The 13,263-nt window shown below is 49.7% G+C and overlaps 1 protein-coding gene and 1 long non-coding RNA gene across 3 annotated transcripts in view; one reads left to right on the forward strand and one right to left on the reverse strand.

Moving 5' to 3' along the window:
- Positions 1-2,441, forward strand: part of VPS41 (VPS41 subunit of HOPS complex) — a 172,895-nt gene extending 170,454 nt beyond the window's left edge. For both annotated transcript variants that reach the window (XM_002914140.4, XM_034665770.1), the window contains one exon: positions 610-2,441. In XM_002914140.4, coding sequence (XP_002914186.2) covers positions 610-690 — 81 coding nt within the window. In that variant the 3' untranslated portion in view covers positions 691-2,441. The remainder of the gene's footprint in view (positions 1-609) is intronic.
- A 5,780-nt stretch (positions 2,442-8,221) lies between these two features.
- LOC109488664 overlaps positions 8,222-13,263 on the reverse strand; it is a 79,275-nt gene continuing 74,233 nt past the window's right edge. Inside the window, exons 3-6 of the long non-coding RNA XR_002141588.2 lie at positions 11,458-11,569; positions 10,196-10,282; positions 9,553-9,626; positions 8,222-8,300 (exon numbers count right to left, since the gene is read on the reverse strand). This is a non-coding gene — a long non-coding RNA (uncharacterized LOC109488664). The remainder of the gene's footprint in view (positions 8,301-9,552; positions 9,627-10,195; positions 10,283-11,457; positions 11,570-13,263) is intronic.

A 13,263-nucleotide genomic window follows, 5' to 3' on the forward strand; every position in this document is an offset into this window, starting at 1 on the left:
GGCAGTGGTGGCCTCAGGCTAGCTCCCAGTGCCTCCGTCGTTCCCTCCCTCTCTCCCTCCCAGCACGCAGACATCTCTCATCACAAGGTGGGGGCGGGGGGGAAGTACGTATAAGGGAAACCACAGTCCCATAACTACTGTTACAGGATGGTGTTACAACTGTCTTAGTTATTACTCTCTTCCTGTGTCATGGGTAGGTACGCAGAGAAAGCCTCGTGTGTTGAGGGCTTGATACTGTCTGGGGGTTCTGGCAGCCCCTGGGGTCTTGGGACTTACTTTCCAAGGGTAAAGGGGGATTACTGTGCTAAACATCATAAAAACATTCGCTAAGTGAATGCGTCTAGGTGGAATCGATGACTGTCAAGCTATAGTGACAGGATGTACAGTGAGAACCATTCTGTAGTTTATAGAACTTTCTCAGCCTGTCATCTGTATTCTGACACTGCCGTGTTTAGGGTCCTGTTCCCGTGTTCCCCTAGGTCACATGTGAACCAGCAAAAGCTCCAGGAGAAGGAGCTTCCTCCCCCACTGCTCCCATAAAATATTTCTGAATAGGAGAGTAGAAAGAGCTCCTTTTCTAAAATCTGTGTCTTTCAACGACCTTCGTAGAGCTCCCCCGCGCAGTTCTGCGGCATCTGCAGCGCCAAGCACCGCGGCCCGGGGAGCGCCATCCTGGAGATGAAGAAGTAGCCCGGCCCATCCCCCTCATCATCGCCGCTCTCCTGAAGACGGTTGGTTTGTGGACCCTAGTGCTGTTACAGGATTTGTACGTGTTTATGTGCTGCTCAAAGAACAGTGTCTTCCTCCTTGCCTGTCTACTAGAGGTTTCCCCCATCCAGGTCTCGACATCCTTGGAGTCACAGTCCGTATTTCTTCATTTGTTTGGCTCATTCTTTATGTAGGAAAAGTCAGTCTGGGAGTTGGAAATGAATTTCTAGATCCTAGGAGAACTGGCCATGGAGCGTCTGGACTGCCGAGAGCGGGCTCTTCTGCCATCCGTCCTCACGCTCTGGGTTTGGCTTTTTTTTTTTTTTTTTAATGTCATCAGCTGTAGTTACCTTCTTAATAGGCATGTAATGAAGCATTGTGTAAATTGTCACTTATTCAAGGACATCTGGGAATAACACGAGCCGGCTGACGTCATGCTGTTTTATGATAACTGATCACACGTTCTCTGTGTCTGCCGACTGAATAAATGTTAGCTCTTACCATTATGAAAGACTCCCTTCTAGTGGCTTGAACAACTTCATCCCGGAATTCTGGCACGCCGAGTGGAGGAGAGTTTCCACACCTTCGAGTGTGAGGGGTCGTGGTTAGGTTTTGCTCACAGGGAGGAAGGGAGGGACACCGCAGGGTCTGAGAGGGATTCGCAGGAGAAGTGGCACTGTCCAGTGATGGAGAGTGGGCACAAGTTTCCTGGAGCCTTCTCTGGAGCCTCGTCAGCCCTCGTGGAACCTAGAGAACATAGAATGCAGGATGGTCTTACAGTTATTGGTTTCATCTGTCTTGGGATAGGTGGCCGTTCTCTTGCCATGGGTGCAGAAGTAGGGAAAACACTGTCACCACTTAGTCCCACAAATGCAAATAAATGCAACTTTCTGCTTCGTTTTGGGGAGAGGGTGGGATGCTAATGAGTTCTGAGCGCCTACTGACCAGTGGCCCTGGCATCTCCTGTCATGCTCCCTGTGCCTCCAGAAAGAACATACCACGTCCCTCGGTTTCCTGACAAAGCGACTAAAGTGTAGAGATGCTCTCACAGTCACAGGTGAAGGTGAGCTTCAGAGCAGGGCTCCTTTCAAGAAACCAGGGTGGAGGGGGTGATTTGGAGGAAATTCATGGCACATCTCCGCAGTGGAGTCAAAAAGCATGTTCTCTAGTGGACAACAGGCTTTCCCCATTAGTCTTAAATATCCCAAAGTGGGAAGTTCTCAGCCCCCTCGGCATCATATCCCCTCGTTCCAAAGCTAGTGCTCTTTCTGCTCTGTTCCCCATCTGTTCTAACCAGAGAAGTCCTTCCTTCACAGAAGACCTCACCAGCCCAGTCTGAAACACAGGTGAGCAGCAAAGCTGCTGCTCGCAGGCTGGAGGGGAGGCCGTGGTTGTAAATGCACGTTCGCCTCCCCCCCTTACAGAAAGCCATTCGGAGTGTGAAACAGCCAAGTGCAAAGTTATTTTGTGATAGTGGTTTCTTTTGCTTTTAGCCGAAAGGATTTTACACTAGTTTTAGAAAGGGAAGTTCTTAACAAATTTTTAATTTGGTTGTTACAGTGTTAAAGATGTGAGCAATTACCATGTGTCGGACACTATTACAAGCACTTTGTTTTACTTCTTGCTCACCCCACCCTCATCATCTTACAGGTGAGGAGACTGGAGCACCTAGGAGCCAGGCCAGCTGTCTAAGGTCAGGAGCAGGCAGGCGGCCTGCAGCGTCTGTGATCTTTAAAAAAAAAATCAAATACATGGTGGTTAAGTACTTTTTTGACCTGTTGTGATCAGTGCATAGAAAACACAATCCACTCTCATCACAGCAGGGGATTTATCAGAAAGTAGCCAATGGCTTACAGAATCACTGAGAGGACTGAGGAAGCAGATAACAGGGGGAGCTTCCAGGAACACCGGACAAAACTCCCCCTGAACCGGGCTGTCCAGGGCACCCCCAGCCCACCTCCATCAGAGGATGGGCAGCACAGAGCATGCATCCCGCTTTTACATAAACTGTAAATAAAAATATAGACGTTCCTCAGTTTCTTTTAAATTTCACCCAGTAACACCGAATAAGGAACATTCTGTGTGTACGTGCGTGTGTAGGAGACATTTCTGTGGTAAATAGCAGACCGGTTTCCTCTGGCTTACTCTGACCAAGACTCGGGCTCTGGAAACTCCACCAATTTGGATACTAAACAGTAACTTGGACTTCCCAGACCCTATCCTGGACTCGTAGTTGATCATCACTATATGAAATCTGGAAAGAAATGCCTTTGCTCCTGCAGTGCAGGAATGAAATGAAAACGTGGTCCCGTCCCTCCTCTTGAAAGCCTCAGGAATCCCAGGGCCCTGGATGTGAAGACCAGCCTCTGCAGCCCTTCGCTCGGAACGTCGCCGGCTGGCTCCCATCCCGCCCAGAGCTCTGGTTCCCTTTACCTCACTGCAGCGCTCCTTCAGCCCATCGCACTGTGCCCAGGGGGCGTCCTCGCTCGCCGTGGCCGCCTCAGACCGCCTACCCGTCCTAGCAGAGCACCCGGGGGTCCGTCTGCTCTTGGCGCACTGCGCTGCCGTTGCTTGTCTACGTGCACAGACGCGGTCTGCAGAAGGATGCCATTTCAGTCTTGAGCCCATAGTCTACCTAGTGGCATGAATTTCATCTTAGCTCACGGTAAACTCAGATATATCAGGCTTTTCTGGATCAGCTCAGAGACCCCTTCTTTCCTGGTTGCTAAGTTTTGGGGCGGTGGCTGGGATGGTCTCACCACATCGAGTATCAGTGAGAAGGCATCTTGCCATCCGTTGACCTCTGTCCGCACTGGCATTGGCTGGAAAGCCATCATCCCCACGGCCTTCCAGCACCTGCCTCTGCCACTACCAGTCTCTGGTCCTCAGTCCTACTGCCCCTGCTGCTCCTGACCCCCAAGCCTCCGCAGCACCCCCTCCTCTCCCAGCCCCCTCCCCTATGCCTCTGTCCACCTCATGGCTCTGGTGCTTGGGAAAGTCAGTCTTGCCAACCAAGTCGGTCTTTCTCTGTTGCTTCCTTGACATTCCCAAGAGTGCGTGTGGTATGTGTTTTGTACTGGGTGGGGGGGCCAGAGAAAGTGGGCATTTGCTTGGTAAGGCTTGCTACCTCTCAAAGGAAACGGAAAGTGGGGACTCTGTTCTTGAAGTTGCTGAGTCTGTCTTGACTGAGACCTCAGTCTGGAGCTCAGAGCGAGGTGCCCCTTGCCTCTCCACTCTCTCCTCCTGGGGCCTGTCTCCCCTGGCTCTACCCCAACCTGGTTGCTTCCTACTGGGGCCGTGGACAGCTGTCATGTTATCATGTATTGTTTTGGGTACACAAAGGCTGAGGTTTCTGCAAGCTGCTGACTCAGTTTTTAAGAGTCTGTTTTGGAACTTAAAATCAAGGATTCGCTTTTCCCTCTCCGCGTTATCATCCCTGTCCTCGGGGCCACCTTGCTGTGAACAGGGGAGACTTTCCCCAAGGGGGGAAGCAACCCACCTTGGATACTACACCACAATGGCATCCTGCCCTTTCTGCTTACGTGTCTGCCTCGTCCTGGGAGCTCAGTGACGGCCAGGGATATACCGTGTTCACCTTTCCCATGGTAGAGGGACGCAGGAGAGGCACCTAAAGAGGTCTGCCGAATGAACGAGAGTCTGTCCAGTCTTCCTCCCTTGTTCAAGACAGAGAAATACATACCTCGTAGCGTTCTGTGACCTGAGTGACAGGCCTTGTAAATGTGGCCCCCTCTGGTAGATGTGCTTCTCTAGAGACCTGCTGTCCTCTCTTCTGTCATCTTTTCCTCCCTTTTGATCTTCACGGCCACCATCAACAAGTCTCTGTTGTCTACGTTCTTACTTCTGTAATGAACACAATTTATTCTCAAGTTCCTAAAGCCTCATCTTTGAATGCTCTTCCTCCTCCATGCCCCACCCAGTCTGCCAGCTTTTCTCACCGTCGCGCTGTCCTGTGCATTCTCACTGCCACTGTCCTGGACCCAGATTCTTCTCATCCAGCATCTGGCTGGATTAGAACCAATCCCTTCCCAGTGTTCCTGCTTCCACTGTCCACACTTCTGATTTATTCTGCACCCAATTTCTGCATGAATTATCCTTCTTGGGCACCTGGGTGGCTCAGTCGGTTAAGCATCTGCCTTCGGCTCAGGTCATGATCCCGGGGTCCTGGGATTGAGCGCCGTGTCAGGCTCCCTGCTCAGCAGGACCCTGCTGTCTCCCTCCCCCTGCTTGTGTTCTTGCTCTCCCTGTCAAACGAATAAATAAGATCTTTAAAAAAAATCATCCTTCTAGACTGTTCCAATCAAATTCCCAGATATTTGCTATTTCCAATGCTTTCAATCTGTACATTACATTTTTCCCATTTATTCAGTTACCCTCTTTCAACTCATCCAGTTTAGATCCCATCAGCCTTCAAAATCTAACTCAATATCTCACCATCTCCAACATACTGTGTCCCCAACGTACTCTGTCCCCCAACTTAAAGCAGTTCGTATTCCAGCCTCCCAGGACTGTGACACAAACATGACAAAGGTATTTGTGATATATTATCAGGTATATAGGCCTTATCCCCATAAACGAAATGCTCCTCAAAAGAAAAATCAAATCTCCAAAAGCATCCTACAGAAAGGCTGCTCAATTAAATGTCCCTTACTAGACCGAACCTCATTCTCCTGCCAGGCGTGGAGTTCTTTCCTCTGGAAGGAGTGTCGGAAATACTATGGCAGAAAGCAAGAAGAGCAGAGCCCACCTTCTTGGGTAGTTCCTGTGATTGATCTTTCTTGATACCTGAGGGCTTCGTGGATACATCCACTTTCCACAGTTCCCCTTTCGTGCTGTCATTTTCTAAAAAACCATTCTACTCACTGTCAAAAAACTGAGACATTAGAAAGGCCCTTAGTCCCAGACTTGGTAAATGCCTGAATAGGTCAGATCACCACAGATCAATGTACTCAAATGATTTAAACCAAAGCATTTGTTCCAGAATTAATCTAGCTTTTTGCCCCAGTTAATTCCAAGTAGCCTTAATTCCCTTTTGCTTTGATGTTAGCACATCAATGATAGACTTTCAGAATTCCATGCACTGCTCTTGGACTCTAGTGATCATGTAACTGGTGACCCCAGCCACGGCATCTTGAGAACGTGAGGGGCACCATCACGCAGCAAGCCAACACCACGGTCCCTGGCAACCTAGGAAGCCTGTCCCCCTCGTTCGGACTACCTGTGACAGAGTTGAAGAAAATGACGCTACCTAAAGCCAAAGCTGACGTGTACAGGGTCTGCCTCCTAAAGGCAGGTGTAGGGGCCACACCCCTGAAAAACTCAACCTTTATCCTGCTCTCCGGAGCTTACAAAGACTGATGGGCGGACAGACACGGAGACTTGAGAGGGCGAGAAGCAGCAGCAGAACCAGAACCGCTGTACGTTCCTGGCTGTGCTCTTCAGATAATACTGGCTAGCCCAGAGCTCCATCAGCGGCCAGGAGCCAAGCTGCTCTGCTTTCTAAAGGGAGGGGAACTGAGCGGGGGTGGGGGAGGGATTTCAGGGAATGAGAACAAGCAACCAGGATAACCAAAGGGCTTTTAAGACCAGTATTCACACCTGATTGTCGCCTTGATGCTGGACCCTCTGCCTCCCCCAGTGTCCAGTAAAGTCTGCTATCCAAACAGTGTCATCTGTGAGTAGGTTCTAAGGGAAAGTGATGAGCTGTGCTCTACACACGGGACCCTTGAAGAGCAGGGAGAACATAACTGCAGCAGGAGGCAAGTGCTGGAGTTGACGGGGAACAAGAGCATCGACCTGCATATGATAACAAGAACATAGAAACCCCAGATTGGCTGGGCACGTTGGGAGAAGGCTGGTCTTCCTAAAGGGAGATGGATAAAGGCACTGAGCCAATTTTATCTCAATGTCAAAGGACTGACTCGGTGACTTCAGTTACCCTTGAGTCACATATTCATGTCCTGAGGCCATCTGCCTATGGAGTTTATTAGAGATCTTATTAGCAAGAGGGCGTGTGCACGTGAGCAGGGGGAGGGGCAGAGGGAGAGAGAATCCCTAGCAGACTCCCTGCTGAGCATGGAGCCTGACCTGGAGCTCCATCTCAAGACCCCAAGACCATGACCTGAGTCAAAATCAAGAGTCAGACGCTCAACCAACTGAGCCACCCAGGCACCCATTAAGCTTCAATTTTTGAGATAATTTTACTTCAGAAACTATGTACATAACAGTCATCAGACTTTTCTTCTAATCCTAGTGCTTATCCAGTTTTATGGGCACGTCTGCACGTGCTGGTCTCTTCGAGGTGGTCTCACACCTCGTGTAAATAGGATCTGTAGGTATAATGGAAGGAATTCGCAAGTGACAATCGAGAATGAAAGTCACCTTGTAATACTTAAGTATGGAGAACCTAATACAGGTGAAATGCAGAAATCTTCAGTCATGCTCAGAACAATTATTTGTACAGAGATGGATTAGGAAAGACCTGGTTAGCAGTTCAAATGTAAAGAGGACTTGGCTAAACAGCGGGAGCACTTTGCTCTTAAGATCGACAATTCTTAACCCATGCTCTTTCACTAAGAAACCACTTGGGGAAGTCAGCCTTTCTAAGCCTCAGTTGCCTCAAATGTAAGATGGGGTGATCACTGCCCCTACTTCGGAGGACGTCGAAAGCCTGAAGGAAGATACTGCTTGGAAAGTGTCAGCTAGTACAAGGCACAGGAAGAGTAACCAGCATGTAGCAAATGCTTCGTGAGTGTCAGCCCTTGAGGTGACCCCCGTAACCCCTGCCCTCTGCCAGGGTTGGTCAGTGACCAACAGAACATGGCGGGATTGATGGTACATCACTTCCAAGGTTCGGTCCTAAAAGTCACTGGGGCCTGGCATCATTCACCCTGGAGGAAGCCAGGCCATGAAGAGAGGCCCCCGCGGGGAGGACCCGAAACCCTGCCAGCAGCAGGCGAGGGAGCTCGGAAGGGACTCTGCAGTGGCAAATGAGTGTCTGCAGCCCCCGCCAACAGCGTGACCTAGGACTCCTGGAAGACCCCAGCTGGAGCCGCCCACTTCAGCCACTCGAATTCCTGATCCTTGGGAACAGAGAGGATGAATGGTTGTGGGTTTTAGTGGCTAAATCTGGGGGTGCTTTGCTGTGCAGCACCAGACAACTAATGCAGCAAGTGCCTCCAGGCATCAGCTTACATTTTTCCAAAATTAGATTGCCATTGCTTGACCACAAAGAGGGAACATCAGTGACTAAAGAAACATGCACAATTGTAATGGACCGTGGGCCGGTTCATGGGAAACGGAATCCCACATTCTGCATGCGAGAGCACTTTGTTGAAGACATTATTAGCAGAGGTTTTCACAAAGTAGAGAGGAGCAGCTAGGAGAGGACAGAATTTGAACTCTTACCATTTAAGAAGCGAAGGAACTGGATGGCATATCACTTCAAAGATATGAAAACTGAGGGTGTGCTCGTTAGCAAGGCTTGGAAGCAGGTCCCGTACAGAAGGGAGGCGTGTGCTCTCGTTGCTCCGGAAGTCCGGCTGCTGAGGCCGATCACGGCTACATCGAGAAAGCTATAAGCGAGAACTTTCTAACATCTGAGCTGTCCGGCAACAGAAGGGTGTGCCCCACCCTTGGCCACATCCAGAGGCAGGGCGGGGTCCAGCCAAGGCTGGCAACTACCCGTCAGATCTGTGGGTTCACCTCTGGGCTGCCCGTTGCAATAGCTAGATCCTGAGTCCTGTGTCCACTCTAAGCATATCCAAATCCCTCTAGAAACGGCACATTGAATCAGTTACTCTCACGCTCTTTTTTTTTTTTTTTTAAAGATTTTATTTATTATTCTACAGAGATAGAGACAGCCAGCGAGAGAGGGAACACAAGCAGGGGGAGTGGGAGAGGAAGAAGCAGGCTCACAGCAGAGGAGCCTGATGTGGGGCTCGATCCCATAACGCTGGGATCACGCCCTGAGCTGAAGGCAGACACTTAACTGCTGTGCCACCCAGGTGCCCCCACACTCTGTTATTTTTACACTCAGACCCAATGCCCATCTGCTGTGTGTCTGAATACCCACATCTTTGGCTGGCTGATTAATTCAGTGTCACTACAGGGTCGTTCCTCCCATCCTCCCTGCCAGGCAAGACCCACTTGTCTCCCATCTGACCACTTTGCAGCTTCCTTTTAATTTTTGCCAGGTTAATGTATGTTCTTTGGCTTATAATAATGCCAGTTCTTATCTGCCAATAATACTTTTACTTGTTTTTTTTTTTTTCTAAAAGAAAAAGGAGCATGACTGTGTTTCCACATATTAGGTATGGGCCAAATTGTTTCCCCTTAAAATTTATATGTTGGAAGTCCCAACCCCCAGTACCTGAGACTAGGACTATACTGGGAGATAGGGCCTCTAAAGAGGTAATTAAGTTAAAATGAAGTCATATGGATGGGCTCTTTCCAAAATGGTATCGTTATGAGAGGAAATACGGACACAGCCGTATGCACACACACAGGAGAGACCCTGTAGGCACAAAGGAGAGCCCTGCTGACATCCTCCTCGTGGACTTCAGCCACCAGGACCGTGAGAAAATACATTCCTGTGGGTTAAGCCATCTAGTCTGTGGGATTGTGCTCTGGCAGCCCTAGCAAATGAATACATGAGAATTCCTCATTCTAGAAAGGGGCTTGTCGCTGCAGAAACACAGTGCCCACTCTCTGCCCAAGAGACCACTGCCTGCACTTGTCAACGCCAAGAATGTCCCCTGGGCCCCTCCCCTGCTGGCTCGCTTCAGAACGCCACGGGTCCTTCTCGTTTCTCCAGGTGTTACTTACAGCGCGTTCTCTCTGGCCGTTTGATGCCCGGCTTCTCCGCCAAAACGCATAGAGGGAAGTACAGCAGGAATTGTCTGTTCAAACAATGAAAGGACACAGCATAAATTTCAAGTTCCAAAACTGTGGAAGAGTTGCTCGTAAGAGCTCAATAAAATATTTGTAGATATTCATTTGAAGTTTGTTTTAACATAACTAGCTTCTTTTAAGATTCTTTTTAGTTTCAGTTTTTAAAAATGCACTAAGATTTAGGTTCGAGACATGTACTTTCACCTCTCCAAACACTAACATAACTGCATTCGTCAGTCAGGAGGGACTCTTGGTTGCGAGAGGAACACAACTCTAGCTAAGCTTGGTCAAAATGGAGAACTTATTTTAGGGTCCTAGAATTACAAGAAGGCCGGTGTTGTGCCCGGGCTGCTGGGACTCCGATGAGGCCGGTACTTGAACTGAAAAGGAGACCCTCACACAGACAGAGGACACAGGATGGACTTCCCACAGGAGGCGGCACCCACCATTGACTTCCCCCGCAGGGTCCAGAGAAACGGACGGATGCGCCGGCAGCAGCCGTGCCGCCTGGGGGAGCTGCGCGGTGGGCACGAGCGGCTCACCGGGACCTGCGCCAGCGTCTGAGCTGCTTTCTCACCTGCGTCTCAGCTGGGAGTCGTGTCAGCTGAAGCGTGGGGGCCACTCTCCACGAGCAAGGATAGCCTCCGGGCTCAACTTCTTAATACTGGAGGAGGAAGTGATGACAGGAACAAAAGGGGAATATTCCCCAGATGTCTCCTAGCTCATTCCTCCACATCCTTCAGCCTCAACATCACTTCGCCAGCGTTGTCTTCTCTGCTTTTCCAGTCAAGTGCCTGCATAGCACCCTGGACTTCTCCTATGAACTCCTGAAATTAAGTACCCACTTGATTCCCGTTCGACTCTCAATTCCCAGATGTCATATTAATTCTAGGTCTATTCTCCATGCCCAGCTAAGTGGGATTTATATACAAGACATTCAACTATGTTTGCCGACTGGTGGGAAAACCGTTAATTCTGTGTCAACTCCAGTCTGCTCAGCCCAAATCCAGTAGCTGAAGGCAGCACAGCCAAGTACATGTTAGCCCCTAACTGGCCTAATCCCAGGCCAGTCTTCATCTCTCCTGCTTTGCTCAAGTGGTCAGGTAGAGCCTGTTGCCGTTGTGGTTTTGAAATAGCCAATCCTTTGGACTCTGATCCTTTCTGTGCTGTGGAGATGGTTAAAGAGGAGGAGGAGGAAGGTGGAGAAGGAAAGGGAACAGAAGAAAATAATACTGGTCTTCGAAATGGGAGGGCAAAGAGATCTATAGCCAACAATGAAGAGAACAGCATCTTGGGAGCTGTAACCCCTAGATGGCAGAGCAGTAATCATAAGGGCCTCTCACCTTTCTCTAAAACTGCCATTTTCCAGAACCTCTGGCTTTTCTCAGTCCAAAATAAGTCAGAATTGGCCCCTCCCCTTTCTGTGTTCACTAGCATCTTGTATGTTTCTTTTTTTTTTTTTTTTAAGATTTTATTTATTTATGTGACAGAGAGACAGCCAGCGAGAGAGGGAACACAAGCAGGGGAGTGGGAGAGGAAGAAGCAGGCTCCCAGCGGAGGAGCCTGATGCGGGACTCGATCCTGGAACGCCGGGATCACGCCCTGAGCCGAAGGCAGACGCTTAACGACTATGCCACCCAGGCGCCCCATCTTGTATGATGACTGTCCTGTGCTTTGCCACAGAAACAAAGTGTCCATCTGCTCAACAGGCTGGGGACTCTGGAAGGCAGAGACTATGTCACATATACATATCCATCTCTAGGGCCTATTTAAAAAGTCTGTCACAGTTCCAAGGCTTAATAAATGTGTTACAGATACCCGGAAGGTAAAATGACTGACCCAAGGGAAAGTGCCAGAATCAGAAGCTGTGTGCAGGTCTGTGGGACTCCACCACGCCAGGCTCCGTGTTTTCATCCTGCGTTTTTCTCTTCGTCTCTATCAGCATGCCATCCTGTCACAGGAACGACAAAGAATGAAAGCTGAAGGATGTTCTAACGAAGTATTTTGCATGCAGTAGGTTCTCGATCTATTCCTTGATTTAAATGCTCCCAAAGGGAGCGGATGCGTTGTAGCTAAGGGCTGTCCCTTGCCAGTGCCCTCTTCTTGCTAACCAAATCCAGAAGCAGAGCCGGACAGTGGAAGAATGATTCAGTCTCATGGTCATCCAGAGTACTAATCAGATTGGCAGTTTCCCAAGGGGCACCATCCTCTCGGACGCACAATACGGAAGACCCAGCGAGGAACGGAACTGCTGCTTGGTTTTTGGCTTGCTTTCATTACACCGCAACAGCAACCGTAGTCCTCTGAAATATCTGATTCCCTGCCATATGACCTTCAGATGACCCTGTTTTCAAGGCTGCACCCTTCATACATGGTTAGGATACTCCTTGAAGATCACTGGAAACAGACTGCAGTTTTCTTCCCAAAGTGCCTACAAATTCTTAAATTCATTTAATATAGAAAAATGACTTTAATAACCTCAGCAGCCTGGTCACTGGCAGTAGCCGAGCTAAGATTTTATGAATGTAATTTTTCTTCGTGGCCACAAAAATAATGGAAGCATCATTTTTTTTCAGGAACAAATGGTGAAGTTCCTGAATGGAATAGACAGATTGACCTAAAGAGACTTGAACTAAGGTCTTTCCCAGAAATGCATTTAAAGTCACCTGAGACTCAGAGGAGAGCCCCCTCTTCCAACACTTCCAGAAAATTCTATCAGCTGTGATTAGCACAACCTGGTTTACATGCGTACTTGGAGCCACTGGATGGGAGTCAGTCCCATGCAAACCACACAGATTGCGAGTGGGGAGGAGGCTGTCGTTAGGAGGAGGTGTTAAAGTGAATATATTTTTGATACATTTAAATAACCTGTAGAAGTTTCCAAAAGCCCCATAAGCTCCCCAAGAATTTTCCACAGTCTACTACATCCTCACTTGCAAGACTGGTGCGCTATGTACTCTGCTGGGCAGAAGGCTTTAAATAAAGGATGAATAAGACGGTTCCTGCCCTCAAGGAATGAATTAGAGTTTCTTTCAGACAAACTGGTCAGGTACAGAGTCAAACAGGAAATTTAGCACAGGGACATGTGTGACAGAGATGCGCTAATGGCTCAACGAGCAGAAGGAAGCATGAGGGAGACGCGAGAGGCAGAGGGGAGGAAGGGTGATGCTCGAGAAGATGCTGGCAGCCCTGGGCAGCATGCACAGCCGGTGTGACCTGCCCTTTGGCCGCGAGGCCTCTGCAGCTGGCTCTGGGTCTGCTGGAGCCGAGCCACACTCACCTGGGATGGAGCTGCTCAAAGGGCTGCTGGCGTCGGGTCACTCCAACCTGTCGTCCCTGGAGCCACCGCGCTGGCAGCCACAGTGAATGTCAGCTGCCACCACCACCTCCCACCGTGCTGGCGCCAGAGGTCAGAAAATGCTCCTTGCTCTTGCCCGCTGCTCTCCCAGCTGTGTTTTCTGTGGGCAGGACAAGCACCTGGCCCGAACCTGGCTCCAAGTCTGCAGACTTCCACCGAGTCCATAGGACAGACGTGGGGCGGAGCGGGAACAGGTCAATACCAGCCCCGCGGCGCCAGCAGGTGGTTAGCAATGTAGCAGACGCATGCAATGCTACGTGTGTGTGTGTGTGTGTGTGTGTGTGTGT

Source organism: Ailuropoda melanoleuca, chromosome 1 (assembly GCF_002007445.2).
Source record: "Ailuropoda melanoleuca isolate Jingjing chromosome 1, ASM200744v2, whole genome shotgun sequence".
Lineage (NCBI taxonomy): Eukaryota > Metazoa > Chordata > Mammalia > Carnivora > Ursidae > Ailuropoda > Ailuropoda melanoleuca.